Source organism: Poecilia latipinna, unplaced genomic scaffold (genome assembly GCF_001443285.1).
Source record: "Poecilia latipinna isolate Pla-1442-1.1 unplaced genomic scaffold, P_latipinna-1.0 Scaffold2043, whole genome shotgun sequence".
In the NCBI taxonomy this organism is placed as follows: domain Eukaryota; kingdom Metazoa; phylum Chordata; class Actinopteri; order Cyprinodontiformes; family Poeciliidae; genus Poecilia; species Poecilia latipinna.
In genome coordinates this window covers 36,559-63,020 of record NW_015114659.1, presented here as the reverse complement: position 1 = coordinate 63,020, position 26,462 = coordinate 36,559, and the positions used below count along the sequence as shown (strand labels likewise).

At 40.7% G+C, this 26,462-nt stretch overlaps 1 protein-coding gene across 2 annotated transcripts; it reads left to right on the top strand.

Moving 5' to 3' along the window:
* The first annotated feature begins 6,220 nt into the window (after positions 1–6,220).
* On the top strand, positions 6,221–26,371 carry efna1a (ephrin-A1a). 2 transcript variants are annotated; one of them, XM_015016640.1, is made up of 5 exons: positions 6,221–6,575; positions 21,580–21,875; positions 22,992–23,057; positions 23,135–23,227; positions 24,131–26,371. In XM_015016640.1, exons 1-5 carry the CDS (start codon positions 6,478–6,480, stop codon positions 24,241–24,243), a joined length of 666 nt encoding a protein of 221 aa, XP_014872126.1. In that variant the 5' UTR covers positions 6,221–6,477; the 3' UTR covers positions 24,244–26,371. The 2 variants fall into 2 exon arrangements, with proteins under 2 accessions (XP_014872126.1, XP_014872127.1); XM_015016641.1 differs by having other exon boundaries at positions 6,222–6,575; positions 24,134–26,371.
* Positions 26,372–26,462: the final 91 nt, after the last annotated feature.

Below are 26,462 nucleotides of genomic sequence, written 5' to 3'. Positions count from 1 at the left end.
TAAAGATCTGGAAATGACTGGCTTTCATGTAGAAACTCCATATTTCAAAGGGACTGTCAAGGCTGGAGTGGCACAGGTCTGTGGGGACAACCTTGGACTAAACAGCATACTGGGCTACACAGAAAGTTTTGTTGGAAATAGTGTGTGTAGGTGGTGTCGCATACACAGAGATGTTCTGAAGGTACAGACAATTGAAGACCCTTCAGCATTGCGTGACAAAGCTAATTACAATTCGGACTGTCTTCTACACAACCAGTTTCAAACTGGTATTAAGAGTTTTCTTAAGTTACTATTCTATCATGTCACTGACAACGTTGCTCCTGATATTATGCATCACATTCTTGAAGGAGTCGGAGGTTATGAAGTTAAGCTTATGTTAAATGCACTGATTGAGCAAAAAGTTCTCACCATTGACCATTTCCAGATTAGATCTGCCCACAGCCTGGATCATTTTAAATCACTTCTTAAAACTCATTTTTACTCTTTGGCATTTAATTGATGTATTGTTTTTACTCTGTTTTGTCATTTGTGTTTGTACAGCACTTTGGTGCAGTTTTATACCCGTTTTAAAGTGCTATATAAATAAATTTGACATTAACATACTGACATGCATTCTTACTAATTAAAATTAAAAATGAGACATCTCATCTTTCCTGAAATTTCTAAGTATAGTAAACTGCAGCTAAATAACAGCTATTTTATTTTTCACATTAACTATTTCTCGAATATCCGTGAGATCCTCAGTGCCTCCCCTGAAGGTAGACCTGTGTTTGTCAGTCTCGACGGAAACCAACGTATGTCCATTCGTGAAAGACGGTGCATGGATCACCTGATGGATCAATATGGAGAAAAGTGAGTATTTCTTGTAAAAACTGGATCAATTGGGTTGTTTTTGTGACATTTTGCTCTTGGTGAGAACATTAACGGCATTGTGCAGTGCTCACCTAAGTAAAATTTCTCCAGTAAGAAGTCTTAAAGTATGTGTTGGGCTAATAAAAACTATATGGATTTTTTGGAAATTGTTTGTGTTTTAAGGTTTCTGCTCTATGTTTTCATCTTACAGTAACTAATTAAAATAAAATATTTTGCTTGCCAGTCTTACTGCCCATCTTCAGACACTAAGGCAGTTCTGGCATCTTCGATTGTGGACCAGTTTCCATGTTTAAGAGACAGCCATGGCACAGGATATGTAAGTTTTCACACTTCAGAGAACTAACACACAAGTACTTCAACAACTTGCACAATGGTTAGCATTAAATATCATTGTAACTATAACTATGCTGTTTGAGCTTTGAGTTGTAGGCTTAATAAAAATTTGGACATTAAAACAGGCCAACATTTAACATATTTCTTCTGTTAAAAATGATCAGGACGCATGGTTTACCCGCGGAAGACAACACGGGCCAGCAACTGGCTTTCTGGAGGAGCGCCTGCGTAACGTAAGGAAATGGCAGCACTCAAGGAAAAAGACGCTTTCAGCTCCAGAAGCTCCACCAAAAAGATTAAGTTTGCCTGGTACTAGCACATAGACGTTTTCCAAGCCCCTATTGTTTTGAGCAGCAATTTAAACTCTTATCATTGCTGTGAATGACCTCACATTGTTGATTTTAATTTCTGTAATACTTTTTTCCCCACAGAACCAACCATCAGTGCTGAGCGTGCCATCCAGATGACAGAATGGCTAAAAAATAACATCTGGCCCGCAGACCAGGTTGTCCAATACATGCGGGAAACTGCAGGATGGATCCGCTCAAGTGGGACAATCCCAGTGCAGCAGATTTTTTGCAGAGTTCCCACGTTTGTTGGACACACCAGGGATGGTGAGGTTATACCTCATACTGAGATCAGTTAAACGTTAAACAATCAACCGCAATACCATGTGTAAATGTACAATTGCAATCAAACTCAAAATATCAAACCACCCAGAACATACATTTGTAGCACCCATGAAAGGTTGAATTCAATAGTTCATTTCACTTTTACATTTGATTTGTATTTTTGTCTTTTCTGATTGTTAGATTTTGCAGGACTTTGCCGTTCTATATCCACAGTCTTGTGGAAAACTGGCAGAGAACTGGAACACCTTGTTCTCATCAAAGGTCATTCGCATGGGGAAGGAGGAGGAGAGCGGTCTTCTGCCTGAGATTGAATTGCTTCCACAAGGTATTGAAGCTCAAAATGAACATTTTCTGAACAATTTTTTCCTCCTGTAGCTCTTTTTTGATTGCGTCACATTTTAATCTGAGTTTTTCTTTGACAGACAAACAAGGTGACGTGGCACTGCAGCTGCTGCCAAAACTCCTCCCTGCTGTCCCCTACAGAGTTGGACGAAAGGTGGCCAGACCCAGCAAACTGCAAGTCCAGCAAGCCTTCATTGATGTCCAGCCAGTAAGTCTGTCTTCATGTCAGAATGAGTTCCTTGCTGTTTAAATGTAGTTGAAACCAGAAGTTTAAAACAAATATGCTTTTTTTTCTCCCTGTTCTCCCTGTCATTAATTTGGAATTTACCAAGTCCTAATTGACGTGAAATGAGAATTTTAATGTCATATAACACGAGACAGTGTTGACCAAAAATATGTCTTTATGTAAACTTCAAACGCAAGGGTCTTTTGATTATGTATCAAACAAGAATTAGTCAAAAATTATTAGTGGGGAATGTTCCTTCTTACCTTTTAAATGACTAATGACTTCCTTTTTGCTTTTTCCACACTCCAGATTGGGACAAATATGGTGGAATATCTTGGAAGTACAGCGACAGAGCATCCACGTGTTCTCATGCTTGGGGACAGGTGTTGTTGTTCCCAAGCATTTGTTGTCATAAATGGAACTGCTTTGGAATATCCATCTCTTTTGGGGGCTGTTGACGGCTGTTTCAAGTCGTTCTTCGTTTTTGATGTGTTATCCGAAGTCGTGTATCCAGATTCGGGATTTTCTCCAAACTGTGTTATATGAAATCCCAGGGAACGAGTCACCCCCGATAAAATTAATGAGGGCCCAGTTGGAGGCCATGGAAGAATAAATGTAATTCTTCAATAACCCTCAAATAACTTTTAAATGTTCTGACTTAAAAACCTTCTTTTTTTTTTACATTTCTTTCAAACTCTTGATGAAAATAGTTCTGTATGTGTACACCAATAAAGTTAAAAAAGGGTGCGGATTTAATCAATTGTTTAATCATGTAACTTTTACATGTCTGTGTTAAAAATTTCATGTATGTTGGAATATATAACATTTGCAAATAAAAGTTCTTTTGAGCTAATCTGAATGTTTTTCAGTTGAGTTAAAACAACCCAGCGTTGGGTCGGTCCATATATGACCCAGCGCTGGGTTACGTATTGGGTTATTTTTAACCCAGCAGTTTTTACTGTGTAAAATCTATAGAAAGGGGTTTTCTCCAGTATTCAGCCACCTGTAATGTTTTACCCTTAAATAAAATCCTACGCTGCAAAACATTTGAGCCGCGTTTAGTTGTGTCTACTATCTTCTACTCTTTAAGTCAAATAAATTTAGCAAGTTTTAGATTTTGAACCTAAATGTGTGAGTTTGTGAAAAATAAACTTATAGTAGTAAGTTGCGTTACGTTTTTGTTAATTTTGTCAAACCTCCAAGAATTGAATAAACTAGAGTTTTCAGGCTAGCACTTAAAAAAACTGAAAGAAGTTAAAGACAGGAAGTGGGAACTATTTCCCAGAATGCTTAGCAGCATGCTTTTGTATCCCGAGATGGAAATGTGTTACACTGATCTGACTCCTGCGTGTTATTACGTCAAATGTTTATTTTGATGCAGTTGATAGTTTGCAAAGCTTGAAGATGATTTGTTCAATGTTTTGAAGCCTTTGCTGGATTTATGCTGACATTAAATCACAGTCTGTTCATGTATTAGGTGAATTTTGGTCACACTGGATTTTATTTAGAGATATCAGAGTAAAGAGGTTGAATATAAATGAACACCTTTAAGGTTTTTACCTATAAAAATGTTGAAATCTGTACCACAGCATTACTTTGGGTTGGTATAACATATAAAAACCTAGTTTGTGGTTTTAACTTGACAAAATATTTTAAAAAAAATCTATGCAAATCACTGTATTTAACATGTTTTCCGTTTTTAAATGTTACTTTTGCAGTACCATATAATCTACCTTTTACAAAGAGATGTTTGTAGAATCTCTTTCGGCTTCCTGCAAATTGGTAAAGCTGCGTTTTCAGCTCTTGTTGTTTTACTGTGATACCTTTAAAAGTTGGGCTGCTGAACAGGCTGCAAATAGAATGTTATGCTAAGCAGAAGTAGGCTTGGAAACACCCCATGGGCAAAGGAGTGCACTTCACTGCACAAGCAGCTCCCTGTCCAGATTATTTATTCAATGATACAGAAAATTAGGGTTGATCCAATTATCTCTAAAAGCTGAAATCCACCAGGACTGAACATTTGATCTACTTTAGTTTAAGTAAGGAAGGATTTCACTTTGTAAATCAGGTGCCACTGATGCCTGTCTTTACTCTGACGTGTCGCAAAAACACTGTTAGAAGAAATACACCTTATGTTACTGAAATCACCGAGCAGCCAACAACTTGGATGTTGCCCAACCACTATTTGAGCATGGGTGGTGCACCTCAGTGACTGACATGGGCTTGGGGGGAAAATACAATCTGAACGCATTCAAGTTCATTAATTGGATTGGCTGTGCTTACTGTGAACAGCGTAATGAAGTGTAAAAATACAGCTTTGACACTTACTGTGCACATCTTTCTAATGTGAGCAGGGAAGACAGTAATCAACTTTTATAGTAATATCTAAACCGGTTTAAATTGTTCTGGAAAGCAGGTTCTGATAAAGTTTCTTTACAGGAGAAACTTCATCATTAAAGTGGATGGAGTAGGATTACTCCAGCATTTATTTTTATTCAAGTAAAAGTGAAAGGCAGACATCCAACAGCTACTTGGATGTCTGTTTCCTGGCAAGAAATGAGGCAAGTACAAACTGATCACAACAGCTGAGATAACATTTAAAAATGATGTAATCAGACAGAAAAAATGTACTAATTTACATGCAAATTCTGGTGTTTTAAAGACTAACATAGCAGCAAAGTCACAGCAAAAAAATAAAAATAATTACATAGTAACACATTTAGGGGAAAAGGTTGGTCGTTTTTTCTTTTAAATAAAACTCATGAAACCAATGCTTACCTGTTTTAATTTGTATTAGAAGTTGTTTACTGTACATGGACTTGGCCTTCAAATCACTATGGAGGTTTAGCAGATTGAATATTAAAACAACAAACCTTGTGCACAGACCAGAAGTCTCACTTTTACATATACTGCAGGTGTGTGTGCGTGTGTGACTTGTGCATTTATGGTTAAAACATCCTTGTTTTTTAATTCAGTAACATTTACCCAAGTATGAGTAGTGCTACTTCATAATAAGTTGAAGTAAAAAGTTTTAAACAGTGAAACTTCTCCTAGAAGTACATCGTTTTCAAAAAGTTACTTCCCTGTTCCTGCTGCAGAAAATCATCCCCACAGCATGATGCTCCCTCCAAATATTCAAAGTTTGGGATATTTTTTTATGACCTAATCTTGCTTTTAACTTCTCCACAAATGTCTCATCGATATGTCTGCTGTGTTTTTTGGTCTTCATGCTGCTGTTTATTCACTAATTTCCTCTAACATAATTTACATACAGGCAAACTCTGTTTACTAACTTCTGAAAAGTACAAAGTCGCTGTGACTGAAAATAATTTATTAATTGCACTTTTTCATTTTCATCTGTCACATACAATCCTAATAAAAAAGAAGGATTTATAGTTGGCTGATTTGGACAAATCCAAGCAGTAGGAATACATTTGCAAGAACAGAAAAACAAAACATTTAATTGTGTTTAAGTGACAGGTTAAATTTAATTATGGTGATTACAGACAACATTCACCTTTTATTTAAACTGGGGTAAATTTTCTATTAAGATGTCAGAACTCCATTTTCCACATCCATAGTAGTATAAATCATAACAAAACATAAAATCTTCAAAAGATTTTCAAGGTTAGTATTATAATAACAAACTGATGTCCAAGTTCTAAAATGAATGTGTATTTGACCAGATATCCTCCTCCAGTGCTGGCTCTAACCCTCAAAACGCACAATTTCTCGGACAGGTCTCTGATTGGTCCCCGGCCCCACGGGGGGCGTGTCCTCCAACAGTGGGTGTTTCACAAAACCAGCCTCCACGCAGCTCACCCTCTCATTCACTACGGCTTTGCTGAGTTCACTTGTTCACTCAGAGTTCTTTCCCACTTCTTTGCTGCTCTTCTCTCAGATTTACAGAAACCTTTTATCATTTTTGAGCGTGCAGCCTCCAGGTGCGCGGACGTGCACTTTATTGTCAGTAGTAGTCTGCTTTCCCCCTTTTTTTTGCTTTTGAGTTTTTGCACCATCAGTTAGTTTACTTCTGCGAGTCTCTGCGCGCCTCCGACTCTTCTCTCCGGCATGGATTTAATTTGGATTGCGGGCTTCCTTGCGAGCTTCTGCGCCTGGTTTGCGTCGGCGGAGCGGCACAGCGTCTACTGGAACAGCACCAACCCAAAGTAAGTATCTCCTCTTATTTCATCCCTCGGATCAGATGCATGCTCAAAAGTGAAGAAAGCGAGAAGTTTTCATCTTTAATTGCTAGCTAGCGATCCTTCACGATCAGTGTTCGAGTGCATGCATGAATAATTGCAGCAAGCCTCCTGTGGTTGTTGTTTTGATGAGTTTGGGATGGAGGCAACTGGCTGCTGTTGACATGATAATGCCAGACAGTTGGGAGTGTTTCTCCTCCCTCCCTCCCCCCCCCCACGTTTCGGCACCTTCCTTCGTGCCTTATTATTATAAGGTTGTTTATCTGCAGGTCATGACTCAACCTGTTCTCATTTAATCCGGGGTTGTTGTTTTTTTTTTTTTTTCATGTTTTGTTTTCGCAATCTGGGTGCGCATGTGGTGCAGAATTATTTGTGCGTTTATCTTTTTAACATGAAAGCGAAGTTGTTAAACATTTCCTGCTATTAGATGGATGTAAAGCTGAGTTAAATGGAGGGATTTAATAAAAGCAGCGGGGATTTAAAGCCATTATCCGGACTTTTCGGTAAAGTCGCTCACTGTAGTTTTTCCACCCATTCAACAACGCAGAAAGTTTGGTTTTCCTGTTTGTGCTTCTGATTTGCTGTAAGTCTTAATAAATCAAGATAAAATCTATCCGACCAGACACGTTTCCATAAATGCACCGCTGATGACATCACACAAGGCAAGCAGTAGCTTACTGGTTATTTTGTATTTGTGTGTGTGTGTGTGTGTGTGTGTGTGTGTGTGTGTGTGTGTGTGTGTGTTTTAGTTTTTGATCATGTTTACTACTCTTCTGCAAAACTGTGACAAAATATTCCAGCTATTTGAGAGAATGATACATAGATTTTTGGCTTGTTCTGCTTGATACTGATTTCTGGCTTTTTCTCACATTCCAGTTTGTACCTACTTAGATATTTCCTCCCCGAATAACAACTAAGTAACACTAAAAATGAGGAATTTGCTGCAAGCAGTGGAAAGAAAATGTGATTTTTCAGTATTTGTCCCACCGATCAAGGGAAATTGTCCAATTCAATCTCTTGCCAAATCTTTGGTGCCTTTCTAAATGTGGCACATGGACGTAGCCTCTAGGCTGACTGAAAATAGATTTGAGGATGAGGAATCTTCAGCAATGATTTTGAGCCAAGTCATTAAATGAAACCAAAATGGCCTGGTTGATGCGCTCTGGTAAGATGCTTTTTAAGCTCCAGTATTCTTTCTGCATCAGTCACTTCTTCCTCTAATAGTTTATAATTGACTCAGTCCCTCCGGTTTGCCCTCCAGTGAATGCGTTTGTCCAACCAATGCAATCATAGCCATTCTTGGCAACACCAGGGGGAAGAAGTAAGGAAAAAAAACATCTTTCAGGAGTCAGAGAGGGAAAAGTTGTTAAGCTTAGATAAGTACTGTGAGGTCAGACTGCTTTCAGTGCCACAGAACTGGCTAGACTTGTTCTAAAGTTAAAGACGATCATTGATGTGTTTTTTTGTGTTTTGTTTTTTACAGGTTTTTTTAGTTTTGGTGGCCAAACCCTGGCTTAAGCACAATCTTATCTGATCCAAACAAAGTTCAGGTTTTAAGTGTTTCTGTGACTTTTAAACATTCACGACAGACATGAATATTGATTAGTCAGTTGGCCACAGATGGAAATTTGCCAAATTTCCCTTAATTGTCTGAAACAGTCAAGTTTCAGTTCAAATACTAAAACATTTCTGTATCCTCTTATTTGTAAAATAAATCAAAACTAAGAACACCCTCCTTTGAAGGCATCATTGAGCATGTACTTTAATTGTACTGGAGTTAGCTGTGCATATTAAGATGCATAAACAGGAAAATTTGACAGTTTTCTAATTACTCTGCTTTCAGAACGTGCAGCTAATCTATTGCATGTGTTCTAGTCACAACCGATCAAAATCAGAACTGGCCAGTTGTTCCTCCAAAAACATTGCAAATGAGTCCTGGAAAATCCTGATAACTTCATCTCTAGAAAGAAATAATAAAAAATCAACCCACAGAGAAGGCTGAGCGGATGGCTTCAGAGCATGGTGCAAAACTTAATGGATATGAAATGGGGTGTTGTTCCTCTTGTGGTGTCATCAAAGCAGATCTAGCATATTTGTTTCTTCTTTAATTTGCCTTCTAAAAACATAGTATTTTTGCTGCGGAAAAGCCATATTTAATTACCCAGATGTGTTTTATTGCACGTTTACGTTCATATTTGAATTAAAAAAAAAAAAATACACCACTGGATGGCATCCTTAAGGCAAACGCAACAAAAAGCATCTGTTTCACACATTTTTTTCATTCATGGGCTAACATCCTTTCAGCTCATAAACTTTTCCAGGATTTTTACAGGCTTGACTCACGGCCGTGTGTTGAAATATCTGTTGCAATATCCTCCCCATCTAACACAGAGGCCTAACCACTGCGTGGAGTCGTGAGGTTACTGCGTCTCCTAAATCAGGGGACGTCTTTCACACTGCGGGCCGTCAGGGAGACAGGAGGGCGTTTATGTTTCAGGTGGCAGGACGAGCAATAATGCTGCGCGACAGAGACAAAGGAGGTAACATGAAGCCTGCCCAGTAGGTCACACTACGTGGGAGAGAGATGGATTGCTCGGGGAGAAGAAATTGGAGCTCAAATCGTCGGGGTTAGGGGCCGGCCGTTTGGAATAAGCGAGGGGTGGGGGGGGCAATTAGAATCATAGTTGATGATGTCTGGGGTGAAACGGCTCGAAGAAGGTCAGGTTCAAGAAACCACAAGCAAAGTTCTGCACACAGAGACGTGCATAGCGACACACATGAGCGGGCGAGTGCAAACAGAGACTCCTGGCAGACTATCACTCAATCACACCAACGGCGTCTAAATCAATCATCCTCTCTCATCTCTCTGCAAACACCAAAAGTTCTCTCCCACAACCAACTTTCTCCCCATGAGGGATAAAACTGCAACGTGTAATGTTCGCAGAAAGTCCGTAATTACAGCAGCAAAGCTTTTCTCTGCAAATCAGAGGAAAGTCAAAGTCCCAGATGGAGAGGGGTTTTATTTTAATGTCGGCGTGCCCCTGCTGTGCAACAACAGTTGCGGTGCCTGTGTACAAACTGGTAATCCGTCTTGTTTGCACTTGCTGTTTTTACACAGATGACTGCGTCTCTCTCTCTCTCTCCCTCTGTCTCTCTTTCTCTCTGTCTTTCTCTCATCTTAAGCAGAGTTTCTGAATTTGTTTCATTCAGTACTTTTTCATCTTTTCATCTCCACGCTGCCTCCCCTGTGACCCGCCACTTCACCCAACGTGTTGACGTCCATCATTTCTCCCTCGTGGGTGCTCCCCCGCTATAAAAAAGGCTGTCGTTAATCAAATCGATCTGAGATTGATCACTTCGGTCCGCGCGGCCCGGGCTCATTTCCTTTTTCACAGCTTGTTTGTTCAGCAGCACACACTCATGCATATCCACGTCTTTCCCTGTTGTGCCATCGCGCCTTGGGGCCTGCTGACTTCCAAGGTCGAGCCTGCTTGAACTTTTAATGACTACTTTGTTTCAGCGTGACTGAAATCTGTTTGCATTTCAACACTTCTGGTATGTTGTCCAACTTTTGTTTCAGATTAGCCGCAGCTTAATCAGCTTTGATTCCCAGAAAATGGAGCACAGGTTCTCCCTGCCAGCACGCCGACTTGTTTTTTTGTGCAAGGGAGTGTCTTCGTGCAGAAGCTTACTCACGCCGTGACTCATGCACTCTACACATTAACCCGACCGTGCACACACATGTGCCACGCGGTTGTGAAGGTTAACATCCTCCCAGGAGCCCTCTAAACCCTGCAACTCCAAATCTGAGGCCATAATTTCCTTTTTCACACCTTCCTTTTTCCACTTTTTCCCGTCTTTTCGCTGTTGGCAGAGCATGAGAAGACCACGAACCCCACTCCCCGTCTTTTCCTTTCCTGCTTTGTACCTGTCGGCTCCTCTCTCTGCCGCTTCCCCCTTCATCCTATTTGGCACAGTTTCTTTCTCAGCTTGGCTCTGTGACTTTTTTTTAAAACTGTTTCTTTACTCACTCATGGGCTCACACACTTTTTTTTTGCATCAAACCCTGCATTTTAAGTTAATTAGCTCTGATTCTGAATGTTTATGGGCCTTCCTGTACTTCCTGACAGTCGTATTTACTGATAGGATTACCCTGGCTCAGCTACCAGTATTAAAGTACACAAAGATAAAAACAAAACATTTGAGATGCTCTGATCTGAATCTCATTGCTAGTATCTTATCTCTGCCAATTATTTTGGCCAATTCAAGAGGAATATTGTCATTGGATGATATAAGAATTACAAAATATGTTTTTAATCACCTTAGTCTGAGGCGGCATCAATCATTTATGTTAGAAGCAGAGGTGATGCCACACTGTGTGTGAGAGCAGTTAGCATTTTAAAGCATGAATTATAGATTTTTTTCTTTTTAAACTGCCTTTAGCATCTTATGCTGACAAATAGTCAGCATAAGACATGGTGACATAGATGGAAATTTCAGAAGGATTTCATTCAACCTTCCTGTTGCCCTCTAAACGTCCAGCTCTCTCTTGCAACTCTAATGATTTACAGAAATGTTTCCTTATTTCCTCTGACATTATAAACCATAAAATTAAACAATGACACCCCTCAACCAGTTGGTCAGCTGGCTGAAAGAAGGCATTTCCCTCATTTTCCCTCATTTAGTTGATTGTCAAATTTGATTCATAGAGAAGGCGGTGAAATGTGGCCAGCTGATATCAGCATGTTACACTAGAATTACTCTGTAAACAGCAGACAGGGAAGAAGATATATTTTTCTGGGCAATTGTCAAACTTGAAAGCTGTTTCAAGTTGTAATTAATTTCCAATCCCTTTTTTGTTTTTTGCAGAAGTAGTTATTTGCTTCTTTCCTGTTTTTTTTTTTTTTAAAACAATTATATTATATTATGCTTCTTTGTTTTAAACTCTTCTGTAAATGCTGTGATATGTAAAACGGTGGCACTTGTAGTTAAGCTAATTAAACCCTGAGCATCTCACACTCCCCATGCCTGGATTCAATGTGTGCAGTTATTTCTGGTATGAAGGATTTTCCTGCTATTTAACCAGTCAATGTGGCTGTTTTGTGATGCGCCCCATACAAATTGGGGGGAATGGTCTTCACAGTGGGCCACAGAGAGAGAATAGTAACTGGTGTGACCGATCGCGGGTCAGAGTTCACAGTGTGATGAAGTGGCACAGCCTCTATCGGTCTGTCAGTCATTCTGTCACGCCGGTGGTCCCTGAATGCCACTCTGCCACTCAGGCCGGCGCTCTGCCTCTGGGAAACTCTCACTCTTCCCCCTTTTGGTTTTTTTCGCTCCTTTTTTTGCCAGCTTTTATCTCAACTTTACAAGCTGTCCTTTTTCAGTCTATTATTTCCTCACCTCCAACTCTGGTTCTCAGAGAAGGGAATGGGAAAGAGCGAAGCACGCTAAGAGGTGTGGTATATATTTGTTTTATCGTTCTTGGCGCTGAGGTACTTTGCCCTTTTTCTTCTCACTTTTTTTCCCCCTCTTTCAGCCGTTTCCCTTATAGCTTCCTTCTTCTATCTTCTCATCAAAAAGCCACTTGAGTCTCTTTCCAAGACTCTCCCTGCTCTTTTTACCTCCCCGTCTACATGTAGGTTATTCTGAAGATTTGGAACAAGAAATCCCATGAATATAGTAATAATGTTAAGCCTCGGTTCTGCTTCTATATCTGTATTCACATGTGGGACTCGGAGATCACAGATAAAACTGGGTTTTCCCATTTGGCAAAGAAAGATGAAGTTTTGAATTCCGAGTAACCTGACCCAGAGTGACTTCCCTGGAAAAGAAAAAAAAAAAGCATCCAGGTTTTCCACTTAAGTTTCTGATCTGGCCCCTCACCCTTCCCCCTTTGCTGGTCAGCGTTCTCTTTAGAAAATTCCTAAGTCGATCCATCTTTGTCTGCCCTCTCTCCCCCTCCTTCTGCTCTTAATCTGGCATTGTAATCTGTCTGGTAAATTCAATCTGGAGAAAATGCTCAGTGAAATGGTCAAATGGACAGTAATCGCGTCTTGTGTTGTCCCTCCCTCTCCCGTTTCAACTCTTTCTCGTAGCGTCACAGGTAGGAGGGACGTGTTTTATTGACTGCGCCACATAATGAATCAGGCCAAAGTTCTTTACACTTCCTGCAGGCGAGCTGTCGGGCCGCCACTGCCAAAGTCTGCACGCCGTCTCCTCCGTAGTGCTGAGCATCCTGTTAGCATGTTTTCCCGGGAAAACTGCGTATCCTGTCTGCACAATAAACAATACATTTCTCACACAGCCACACACGCAACGTTGAGAAGTCTGGATGCAGGAGTTGATTAAACTTCCCAGGCTTTTATGTGGGAAATGTTGGAAGGGTGAGAATATTATGATTAGCAGAGGATTAATGGTTTTATGAGCGATATTTTTCAGCCAGGATGAATTGCCTGAATGTATCGTTCACCTCTGATCCAGTTTTACCTCCATAAACCCCTCAGATTGTTTAATCGCCCCCTTTTCCCATCTTGATTACTCTTCCTTATCTGTGCACCAGACTTCCCCTTTTCCTTAACCTCTCTGCAGTGATTTACAAGAGTCATGGAGGAAGAAAAATCTCAGTTACAACTGCAATTCTTTATCATGATTCATTTTTCAATGAGGAGCAATTTGCCAAAGAAAAGTTGGATATCATCAGCAAAACATAACTGTGTTTGTTCTTGTTGGGTAAGTACAGGCTGTTGTGTAACTGTGCCTGATGTTTAATCCTGTAAGAGATTAATCACCACAGATGAGTTTTGTTACCACAGCTGACAATGTTTGGAGATGGTTCCCTAAAATTCAGAAAAGCATCAATGAAATTATTAATTTTGTTGGTATTTTATAGGTTAAAAATGGGAAAAAATTAAGTTTTCCACCAGATCATTACATATAGCAAAGCTAAAAACTCATACTTATAAACATCTGTAAAAACACTGACAAATAACATGTTGAGCTCTGGGTCCATTTGCCTCATTTTGTGCAAATCACATCATACAAAGATGCTTAATATTTTCATATCAGTTTGTTTCTTATCACCACTTTGTCATTTTGCACCTCCATTTCCGTACCAACATATTCATTATGCTTTGCATTTATTCATTTTAAAGTATTGTGTTTATTTTGAATAATTGGCTAGATGTTGGAAAAAGCCTCTAAATGCAGAAACATACATTACAGATGAGAGCATACATATAGTTTTTTTTATGGTAGACTAAATGTGAAGATTTAGATTTTTCAATATGTCTCAGTCGTAAGAACATAAATTAAAACAATTTTTGTACTAAATGTCCTGTGGGAAACAATTTTTTTTACCTAAAGTTTTTGGTTCAAAACAAACAAATCAGACTGGTACCAATTGAGATGGTTATAAAAAGGTCAAATCTCACCTATAATTTAACTTAATTCACATGTTCTTTCCTGAAGATTTACACCATGCAATACGCCATGCTTTTATTCATATTGCTTTGGATGCTCATGGAGCCATTAAACACTTACAAGACACAACCTCCATCCATCTAAAGCAGCTCTGAACAACCTCCTGCTGATAACACTGATTTATAACCACATTTATTTGCAGCACATAATGGCCAGGTTTTAGAGAATCACTTTAAATCACCTGTTGTGAAAGCGGGTACAAAACGAGGCCCTGGGCAAAGTCATGTATTGTCTGTTTGAAACACTCAAACTGCGACGCAACAAAATGGCAAAAAGGGGTGAAAGAGCCGCATGTTTTGAGTTTAGTGAAAATCACTTTAAGAGTAGAAGCATGGGAATTTGGGCATCAATGGGAATAAACAAGTGGTATCTCAATTTTCTTCTGTTCGATTCAAAACTGCAACCTCTATTCAGGACACTGTCTAGCATTCAATTGCCCCAATAAATAAACATTTGCACAAATCAGAGTCTGCAGGTCGAGCTTTGAAGGCCAGTAATGGTTTGATTGGTTCTTTTCTAATAAAGGTTTCAAGCTGTTTTGAAAGGCAAAAACGTAAAAGAAAAAAATTTAAATTGTAGACATTAATCCAGCAATTTGGTTGTATAGCCATTTGGCTCCTGAGAGATGTGATGTCAATGCTGACCTTTCTGCTGTGGCCTTTTTATGAAGTACAAATGGATGTGGGACTAGTTTGAGACAGTTGGAAAGAGCACGTGCATTTATCTGAGCCGCTTCAGTACCAGAGAAGAAGTCAGTCGCTTCCGAGCTTTGTCATTTCGGCGGGTGGCAAAAGCAGCCTGGCCTGTTCATGCAGAAATGCAGCTGGAGTGACCAATGATGCACTCAGGAGACAAAGGTTGAGTGGCAGGCAGGGGAAAGCAGATTGAGGGGGATGACAAAAAGTCACGCGGGGCGGCAAAGGGTGAAAAGATGGAATATTATGTTAAGGGGGGGGAGTCGAGAGAGCTCACTGGACATTTAGGCTTGGTGCAAACTCTCTTCACACTCCAAATGGCGGACCGGAGAGAGAGCCGCATATTTGGAATACCACCAGGACAGGTTGTGATTGGCTCAGTGAGTTTGAGGTGGGGGGGGGACGGGGTTGACATGAGGATCTGGTTTGCTTATTGAGCGATGAAAGACGGACAGAGTGTGGGAGGGGACGGCCGGCAGTGATGGATGAATGGATAGACAAAAGTTACAAGAGGAATTCGAGCTGAAACACTGAACTGTCGGATTTTAAGGCTTAATCATCTTATTAGGCAACATGTGTTTCTGATTGGAATATCTTGAAGCAAACTGCTCCCCTGTGTCCATTTTTTTATTACTCAGTTTTCACTTTTCAGTCACGGTTTTGCAGCATCTAAACATTGCCAGTGACGTTTCCTTTGAACTCGTACAGGAGTAACGCCTGCTCTTGATGTGAGGACAATAGAAGTAGGGGGTAAAAAAGCTCCAGCCTGCCTGTCTCACACATTACTTTGTCCCCTGATTTGGGCCTCGCTGTCCACTCTAAGCCCCTGTATTAAACAGAGTCTGGCGCTGATGAATGGGCTGCAGCAAAGACTCTGCTCCACCCAATAATCCAGGCCTGGATGAGCCGATTAGATGGTCCCACACATTTTGGTTCACTCATCCCTAGCTTTGTTGAGGGAAATTACCAGGAGACGTAACCCATACAAAACACAGCCCAGTTCACGATGGTTTAATGTTGCCTTGTTGAGACAAAAGGCAGTTTCGGAGTCTTTCTTTCCAACTTTGTATGTTTAAGGTCCTCAGGTGCTGATTTGACAACAGCCCAACCTTTGATCCGCATCGTGGCCTCCTCACCTCAGAGGTCCGGCATTCCAGAGGGTGATAGAGCAAAGAGATGGGAGGGTGATGGATGGATAAAAGGAGGGGATAGAGGTTGAGTAGAAAGGAAAAAGGCAGACCTGGGAGATTAAAGAAGAGCAATTAGACTCCTGCTCCCAAACAACGCTCCAATAAATCAAGGATTCCTTAGCATGCAAGGAGGAAGAGAGGCCGGATATGGTCTGTAGTAGATTTTTCACCAAATTCTTGACCACTTGACATTCTCTCTCTGAGTTATCATAGCTGTTCCTTATTGGCATTCATCCTCCACCTTATCGCGGCTGAAACGCACCCCCAGATTCCTCAGAGCTGGAGCAAAGCAAAACGCACTCACACACACGCCTTGTCAGACATAAACAATCACACACTTAAATGTATCAGGCCGAGACAGACACGCATGCAAACAATACTCGCTGCATGCCTCAGTTCCACAAATCATCCGAAAAGAGGGGAAACAGCCACTTCTCCACGCTGTGACATTTACAGAAGCACTGACGTGATTAATAGGAAGCATCCTGACTTAAGCAATATGAATAAATCAATGCATCCCACTTACAAACTGAAAGGAAAAAGTCTGGAAGAGGAAAATAACAAGGGACCCCCAAGTCGGCGTGAAAGAAAGATTTGTCGGGGCGTTGGAGAGTAAAGGTGGCGGGTTTTGACATTGTTAGCTTAACTTCTAAACACAGGAGCCAACACTTCCTTTGAAGGGAGTTACTCCAATCAGTTAATTAAGCTGATCATGTGGAACGTTTCAATGCCGAGGCGCTGGACGGGAACAAAAGGCAGTGGGATAATTAAAACTGTTTGCCATTAATAAAAGGCATTAGCCAGCCTCCCCTGGTGTGCATTCAGACACCATTCTCCCGTCTGAAACATCAACAGAGACTCCGTATGAAACGGCCGCATTGATGAAGCACGAAACAGAAACACTTACTGACGGGGGAACATCAAAAGCCATTCCCGACCGGAGCCCTTTGACCCGCCTCGCCCACTCCTATTCATGCCTCCCGTCTCCCCCGCTCAGACTCTCACCCTAAAAGGGTTGGAAGTGGGGAGCAGGAGGGCATAATTACCCCCCTCCAGGGTGACTTTAATACCTCTTTTTGTGTTTTTAATTGCGCCCCCCTCCGACCCTCTTTTGATGAACACATCGCAACCATACCACAACCAGTCGGTAATCAAGGTGTAAGCAGCTAGTCTGTTGGGGGGATGATGGCTCTGTCATGGATAGCGCATACAAACCTCGCTTGTTTGACTGTGTTATCGATTCAGCTGCAATTGAAAGTAACAGCGGGGGGGGGACACTTTAGCGTCGATCTAGTAAACAGAGTGTGGCAGGCAAGCGGGAGATAAGCGCTGAGCTTTTTGGACCGTGGCAAAATGATAATTATTGTTCTCCCTCTCCACAACTTGGCTGTCGCGTACTGTTATCGGCACAGTTTGCTGCTGGAAGTTTCAGAACTGTACTAAAGAAGCCTTGTATTCAAATGGTGGCTTATCTGGCCATCAGCAGCAAGGGAATGCAGCCATGCGGAGATTGGTAAACCGATTCAAGGGGGAGGGGGAGCCGGGGCCCAGAGCCGGGAGCCATAACGTCTATCCTGTTACCAGGGGGTATCAGGAAGACCTATGGCAACAAACAACCTCGCTGACTAATGAGCGACTGGTGCCTGTGCATGGGCCTGAGCACTTTGATCGTTAGTCACACATATGGAGCCTGTCACTAAAAACCCCACCAAATGCTACTTGTTACATCCGAAAGGGTTTATGAGAAAAGGCAGAATTCACAGAGAAATATATACTTCGGCTTAGCGCCCCGAAGGCTTTTGAGAAGTCATAACTTGCAAGATTTGTGGAGAAGATGGCTAGCTCTCGTTTTTTTTTTTTTCCTCTTCCAAGCTCTTGAAAGCTTGACCCTGCATTCATTCACCAGCCACTTTAATGGGTGGTAGTTGAAGCCAACTCGCTGAACTTTAAACTGAGCTTTGGAAAGAGGAAGGAAGGGGATTAAAGTGAATGTGAATGCATCACTGTTGCAAGATGAGCTGGTCTGAGTGTTTCAGTGGCTGTAATGTTGTGATTTACAAAGAATAGTTCAAAGAGAGAGTATATCTAAGAAGATGCAGTTTTGTGGAGGAAATGGTTGATCTCAGGAGTCGGAGGAGAACGGGGCTGATTGGTATGAGACGATAGGAGCGCAGCAGCAGCTCAAATAGCCACTTATGTAGAATATCGTCTCTGAATGCACAACAAGTTGAATCTTGAAGCACATGCAATGAAAATTGAGAAACTGAAGCTATGATCTGAATATGTGCACCAAAGTTTAACAAAAAGTGTTAAACTTTCAATCATCCTTTCTGATCATTTCTGATCAATCATCCTGCATTGGACTGACGAGTCAGGCTGCTGGTGATGTAAAGATGGGGGATGTTTTAACTACAACTGAACGACATTTACTGGTGCATTTCAATAAATTAGACTATAATTGAAAAGTTATTTTTCAGCAACTCAATTCACTAAGCGAAACACATAATGATTATTTACAAACAAAAGGATGTTTTCGAGACCGCTTATAATTTTCTGCTTAAAACCACATTTAATTTGTTAAAGCGAGAATGCTGGATCAAACAAATGAAACATTCTGAATGCAAAAATATGTGGTAAATCTGTCTTAATTTTTAAGAGGTGCTTTTCATCCGACAGAATTCATATTCTGATTTACTAAGATACACCTGAGGATGCCACCTGTTTTCTGATGACTACTTCCTGCAGGATAGCACACCAAGTCAGAAAGTTTAAATGATCTCAAAGTGGTTTACCGAGTTAACGGTGCTCCAGTTTCCTCCACAGTTTCCTAATCTCAGTGCACCAGGAATCCTCTGGGATGAGGTGAAACGGGAGATTTGCATCAGATATGTGCAACCAAAACAATCTGCAGGAATTGCTTGATGCTATCGTCTTAATACGAACCAAAAAAATTTCAGGAATGTTTCAGACACCTCGTTGTCTGCCTTAAACCAGAAGGGGGTTCAAATAGTTGATAGAAAGCTGTAGCTAAAGAAGTGGATTATAATTCGTAGATATATTGATGCAACAGTTGGTTGTCTGTTTTTTCAGCTTTCGAAAACCCAATCCAAACCCAGCTCGTCACAAAAGCAACAGAACTCTATACTGTGCTCGAAAGCTGTTAAAATATTTAGGTCTGTCAAATCTCGTCCCTCCTTCGGGATTCCCTTGATACCTCAAAACAGTAAGAGACGGTAAACTGATCCACATTTCATGGGGGCTGGGGTGGTGATGTACCAGGGGAGGGAAAAGTAGCTCTGTGTGGGTTTGGTGGGTGTAAATAGTAGGTAGCTACAGCTTTAGGTTGTTGATGGATGGGAATTAGTGTGAAGTGTGTGCGCCGGTGTGTTACGAGCGGCCGGCTACTGCTCCTGCCTGGTGATAAATGGCTTCAACAGAGAACAGAGAGCTTTAGCTGTGAGCCACCCTTGGAGTACTCACTCAGTCAGGAGACAAAAGTGAAATACCTTTGGTGGCAATTCCCTGGAGATAAACTCATATCTCTGAAAGATGAACTCGGGAGGGAGAATCATAGATTGTTGAGATATATTGGAGTTAAACTCTTGTACTCAGCTTGACTTTTTTGTATTTTTCCAGAGTGCAGCAGGCTAAAACCCATCTTTTTTTCTGCAAGGAGGGGAAAAAAGAAAAGGTTTTGGTGAAGACTATCGTAAAGAGGGTGGAGGACTGAAGGGAGGGATTCATGGAGGGGAGAGAGACAGTCTGACTGTCTCTGTGTTTGTAATGAGAGGGAATGTGATGGAAGACAGTTAAAGCCTATCACCATGTTGCATGTTCGTTCAATTTGGCTAATGAATGGGTTAAAACATATGTTTCTGTGCCCCATACAGCTTAGTGTGTCTCAATCGTGTTCTGTACGTTAACTGATTATATCATATCCTATTTAAAGAGGGGAAAGTACTGAGCTCTGCTTGTGTGGTTTAATGCCTTAGATGTTCTTTGAGGGTTCCTGATTTTGTGTTGCATAATCACCAGCAGGATTGCTGAGAATGAACCACAAAATCTGTGATGAACAGAATGATCTCTTGTCTTGATTACGTATTCTCTCTGCACGTCTCTTAAAATGCACATTATGACTCGAAACAAAGTTTTAACCATTAGATTTTTTTTGTTTTTTATTTTACTGGATTCACTCTCGCACCTCAAGCATCGACTGCATCACATCCGCAACACTGGACGAAAAATATTAAACTTTTTTTTCAGATTTGACTAAGTTTATATTAAAAAAAAGGATGTTTATTGTGTTTGGGTATTTTAAAATTATTCTAAAAATCACAATTCTTAGCTGAGGAAAAAAATGTTGGAAGCTAATTGTGGCATTAGCATGCTAATAGTATGCTAGCTGGAACTGGACAGCGTGGTTTAATTGCTTTTGAGGGAAAACACTATTTAATGTTAATGTAAACAGTAATTAAAATGAAATTTAATATGAAAATATATTTTATGATGCATGTTTCATGTTTACATTTTCTCTTACTGGTAAGATATTGGGAAGCTATTGCTTTTGGGTAATTTTAAGTCTGAAAAAAGGCATCGACTGCAGCTGTAACCATGTTGCAATCTTCATTAAAAATTATGAATGGGAGGAAATTAAATACAAACATGTTTGCTTTTTTGTCTTTTTTATAATTTTCGGTTGCATATAAATAATTAAGCATTGGATACTTTAATTGTAGCTTAAGTTTTTATATTACAACTCACTCTTTTGTCATACTTTTACATATTTTAATTTGTTAAATGAACATATATGCTTATCCCAGCTGTGATCAATTGCCCTGATTACTGCTGGGATAAGGGCAATATTCAACAAATAAGAAATGTTATAATTAACTTTTGTTTGGCTTTACCATGCTATTGCAACATTAACATGCTCATGCTGGCATTGACTTCATTGTTCTTTTACTGCATAATGAAATAAATTCATGGTAAATTATAGAAAGGGGGGGAAAAACTATTTTTGAAAGTTTAAACAATAAATTTTGGCTCCTCTGTGGAGAATAAATGATTTGAACAAAGTTATTTTTGTCTGTTTGAGTGCATTTTTCCATTATGCATTCTGATGCTCCATCCCTGAGGTGTTTGTGTGTAGCCTTGCTGCTGTCGATACTCATCTCTTGTCTTGACGGGCTAACTGACTGCTAATGTTTCTTTGTAAACATCATTCAACTCCTGGGGGACGCGGGATCGATGCGCTCTGTGCCAGCTCCTGGCCCAGCAGAGCTCAGCAGCTCCCTCACGTTCATCCATATTTATGTGCAGGTTCTCAGCAGATTGCCGCTTCTCCCGGTTTTCCCTTTTAATTCCACCTGAACATACTCATCTTCTCGGCCCAACATCCCCTCTTTGTCCCACTCTACGTCTCTCATTCGCAGGCTGCTCAGTCTTTCCTCTGATTTCCCTGTCGCACATTTGACGTTCGGCCGATCAATATATAATCACAGGTTTTGAGGCTTACATTTATCACCCCTCCAGAGCTATAACTACGGTTATCAGTCTCCTGCCACTGGCGTAACCTTCCTCATCCTTCCTCTCCCCCCTCTGCAGGTTTCAGCGGGACGACTACGCCGTGGAGGTGAAGCTCAATGACTACCTGGACATTGTTTGCCCTCACTACCCTCTGGGCGAGGTGCCGCAGGTGGACGCCGAGCGCTACGTGCTGTACATGGTGGAGCGTGAAGATTACAAGTCCTGCAAGCCCCAGTCATACGACCAGATGCGCTGGGAGTGCAGCCATCCATTTGCCCCTCACGCTCCAGAGAAGTTCTCCGAAAAGTTCCAGCGGTTTACTCCATTCACCTTTGGGAAGGAGTTTCGTCAGGGAGAAAGCTACTATTATATCTGTAAGTGCTGTTATGGTTTTGCTTTTTGTCTTGTTTTGTGCGGAAGTAGGTTTTTGACTTTAGGCATGAGCTGCAGGTCTTTAATCTGCAGCAACAATGTAGTGGAAATGTTTGATTTTTCTTTGATTCCCCTGAATGCCATGACATTATTTGGTATGTTGGGTCTAAACACAAAGCTTCAGAAGTTCAAAATGTTGTCAGTTTTTAAGGACTTGGTCATAAATGTTGGGGTTTTTTCCCCATAAAACATTTAAAAACACTCCTAAAATCCCTGCATTGCTTTTATAAGGTTTGAAAAACCATGGAATTTGATTTAAACTTTCTATGTGTCTGGATATGTTTGAAAGTTTTAAAATTTAAAAATAAATTGGGGAGTAAATAAAATACAATCTGGGGGAGGGGGAAGACAATTTCCAGTCCTTGACTTACTGCCTAAAAGTCTGAGATTTGTAGGTCTGATTAGGAAACTTGATATTAACCAATCAGCTTAAAATTAAATATCGCAAAAATATTTTAAGTCTGCTCTCTGTAAGGCACTGTAAAAACAGATGATGACATATTCTAAAGTATGTTTTGCTCTAGTTCACATTGTAAATAGTTATAATGTAAGCCTAAGGAGACATTAAAACCTTTATCCTAAACGGTTAACACAAACTCTAATCTCAGGGTGGCCCCGAAAGAGGGTGAAATTAAAGTTAATGTAATTATTCTCGAGCTGAAATCTCGGCCCGATAAGAAAGCGTGACTACAACAATCTCCGTGCACCAGCTGGAGCGTAGTGTTCAGCTCTTTGAAGCTTATCGTGTGCAGGCTGTTGGCATAGCATGTGCCGTGTTTATCCTGCTAGACCGTGCACAGAACTCGTGCAATTTTGTCACCCTTACCACGGTTGTAATTAGACGAACGGTGGGACGAAACTCACTTTGCCCGGTCGCAGATGGCCTCCCAACGCTTTGTTGCCAAGAATTTAAACGTGTGTGTGTGTGTGTGTGTGTGTGTGTGTGTGTGCGTGTTTGCACGCTTGCGAGCATGAAGGTGGATTAAAGGGGAGGATAAGTGCATTAGTCTGGATGTTAATGCCTGTGTCGTTGTTTCCCCATCTTGCCTTCTCCTCAGCCAAACCTTTGCACCACCACGGCAAAGAGTGTCTCAAGCTGCAGGTGGACGTCATTGCAGCCGATGGTGAGTTCACCTACATCTCCTTGGTCTGGGGACGGACCGAAGCAGGGGGTCTAATCATGCTTCTGTTTCTTACTCAGGCTCCCAGGAGGCCAGAGTCGCCAACAAAGGTACAGGCGGGGGTGGAGCTGGAGCAGGGGGTGGTGTTCACAACCCTTCCAACAGACCTGCAGGTACACTCACCAGTCCTCTGTGATGCAGTTTTTGAAAAATAAAAATATTCAGACCACTTGAAGTTTTTACACATTTAGTTCATTTTCAACACTTTCTGTGTACAAAAGTCTGGCGTCCTGCTGGGAGGCGAACCTCTGCAAACAGTTTTTATGGAAGAAGAAACAGAGGGTGGTGAACTCTGAACTCTGGCTAGCTTTTGTGTTCCTGTAGGAAAAACTGTATTCTCACAGCATGCTGTCAACATGTCAAATTGTGAAGCTGATGTATCAGTGGGACTTTTTATGGCTTTCCTCTTGCTACTCTTTCCCAAAGACTTGCAGAGTGTGCAACTAATAGTTTCTCCCACCTGAACTTGCTTCCTCTGCAGCTCCTTCAGAGTTAGCATGAACCTTTCGGCTGCTGTTTTGCCACAATCTTGTCATTTTTGGGTGATAATTTTGATAATGTTCTGTGTTCCTTGGTCCTCATGATGATGTTTGTTTACTAATGTTCTCTTTAAAAAAAAACCTCAGAAGTGTTTATGCTGAAATTAAATGAGCCCAAGGTGAACTCTTGTTGCGAATTTAGACTTCTAAGGTAATTGTTTGGATGTTATTTCTGGCCATAAGATAAAAAGGGGCTAAATACAAATACACACTACACTTTTCAGATCTTTTTTTTTTTTTTCAAATATATTTGGAAAAATTTTATATCTTTTTACTTCCACTTCAAAATTATGCACCCCACCGTGTTCGTCTGTCACCGAACATCCCAGGAGATTGCATTGAAGTTTTGAGGTTGAAACTTTGGTAAAATGTAACAAAGTTCAAGGAGTCTGAAAACTTTTCTAAGGCACTGTAATTCAGGCTTAGTTTGAGGAAGATATGGGGGTGTAATCTTAATGTCTTTTCTCCTTCTTCCAGCAGATGACCCTGTTGCAGTCCTTCCAAATGTCCAAAGTGTCCACTCTGCAGCTGCGTCCACGTCGCTCTCTGTCGTCTCATTGCTAGTCCCCTTATTACTTTTGTTACACTGAAAGGAAGCGAAAAGACTGACTTTTTTCAGGGTCTACAGTGAAGACAGTCTGTGGGGTTGGAAACCACAGACTTAAAATAAAAATATCACCCAATGCTGGCCGCTGGGAAAGACTTTCAGAACTTGTAAAGTACAGATGGACCCTCATTGAGCATTTGAGACAAAGTTTTTGTGCTTTTGTCTTATTTTCCAGAAAATCACAGTATTTTTTATTATTTTTTTTTGGAAAGTCAAGCCCTACTTGAGTTGTATTTGTCTGGAGGGCTGTGCAACCAAGTTTTTGCAGGACACATTGCTTCTAAAACTATGAAGAGGAAGAAGATCTCAACATGGATGAAGAATAACCAAGAGCACAAACACTAACTTGACCATCTAGGATTTGGATATGTGAACTCGAGCCAAAGATCAGCTCTCTTTCTAACTTGTACACTATTCCACCTTTGAGTATCGTGTACTGATTTGTCGTGTCATCGTTACCGAGTGCTGTTGATGTCTCAAGCGATTACTTTTCTCTAAATGTAGCATTCGTACACACAGGAGCTGTTCTCATCACCACCATCCCTTTGTGGACCATGTGCTTACACACTGTAGCACTAACAAACACACGCAGCGGCTTTTAGAAAGGCTTCACACACCGGCTACGACGACAAGCATTCAAAATAAATCACTTTTCGGATCCTTTTCTGCAGAACATGTGACGCTTAGCCTGCACAATTCAGCTGAAAAACAAAGCAATCAGCAGGAAAATAATAAGCTTGGCTGCATATCTGAGCATATTCTGAAATGAAGTGCCGTTTAATTCAATCTCAGCATTTCATCAAATTTATTTGGTAATATTTACCCGCTCTACGCTGAAGGATTCCTGAAATCTATCATATTGTGAGGACATTTCTTTGCCCTCTTCAGGTGGCCTGTCCAGATTTTAAGCTTAGTCATTACGTTCCAAACACCTAAAGGTTTTTGGAACCATCGTGCCACAAAAGCTTAAGTTTAGACATTTTTCCAAAAGCTTCTTGATGTTTTTTTGTCACATGTCGAAGCCAACAGCTCTTTGCATCCTTTCCTGATCAGGTTATGTCTGCTTTGTTTTATTCATTTTGGTGAAATTAAAATTTTTTTGTAATGTTCCTGTTTTTCCACGCTCTCTCAAATGATTGGCGTCTGCTGTCGCTGTAACATAGTGCATCTAAAATGCTCCTAATTGACATCTTGTTTTGTAAGCCTCTCTGCAAACTATAACTTTATCTAAGCGATGCAAATGTCAAGAAAATCCTCAAATTCAAAATCCATTATTGTTTTTAGGCAACCTTTTTATATTTACTCTCAAAAATAGTCATAGTTTCACTTGAATTGTGCAAGAAAAATGTAAGATTGTGGAAAAAGTTTTTAATCTTGCCATTCTAACAGGGTTGTGTGTGTGGAGGCCTTTCGGGAGCCGCTGCAGTTCGAACACTGACACACACCGCCACCTGATGCTGTGTGAACACACACTACATCCTTTTACGTGTACATTCTGTGAAGATAATTTATGGCATTTTTTGCAGCTCAGAAGTTTTACTGTACATACCTTGTGCTCACTAAATGTAATGTTTACTGATGGCGATGAGTGCCGGGGGCCCGGTATTTGTGTGAAAGGGGATGTATATGCGTGTGTGCGTGTTGAGCTGAAAATAGGAGAATGTACTTGAGCTGTGGGGAGTTTTGATTTGAAAGAGTGTCGAGACAAAATGTTCTGCAAATAGCAAAAACACTGAGATGACGACGTGTATCGAGGAGAGGCTGGTCTTCTCCGTTAGCTGGGTGAAGCCACTGTAACGGTTAAACTCTCTGACATGAAGGGCTGGTTGGAAATCTTTCTTTGTGTTGTAGTTTTTAGATCTCTCACATGAAAAATAAAATAAAAAAGTAGTCACCGGTTCGCAGCAGAACAGGACACGGCATCGAACGGAGTTGCTAAGCTCATCTTCAAATGACCAGAAACGACAAAGCACAACAGTGTATGACTACCATCTTTCTCTGTTTTTATTTTTTACCTGAACTCTCGTTGCCTAATTTTGTACATGTGTAAGTAAGAGAAGTGTATAATATGTCCATATGTGTATATAAATATAGATTATATTAAAAAAAAACCAGTTTGATAAATGTGAAAAATTTTCATGTGAAATAAAAAAAAAGATATTTTTGGAAAATCAGACCAGCTTTTTTGTGTTTATCTGTGGC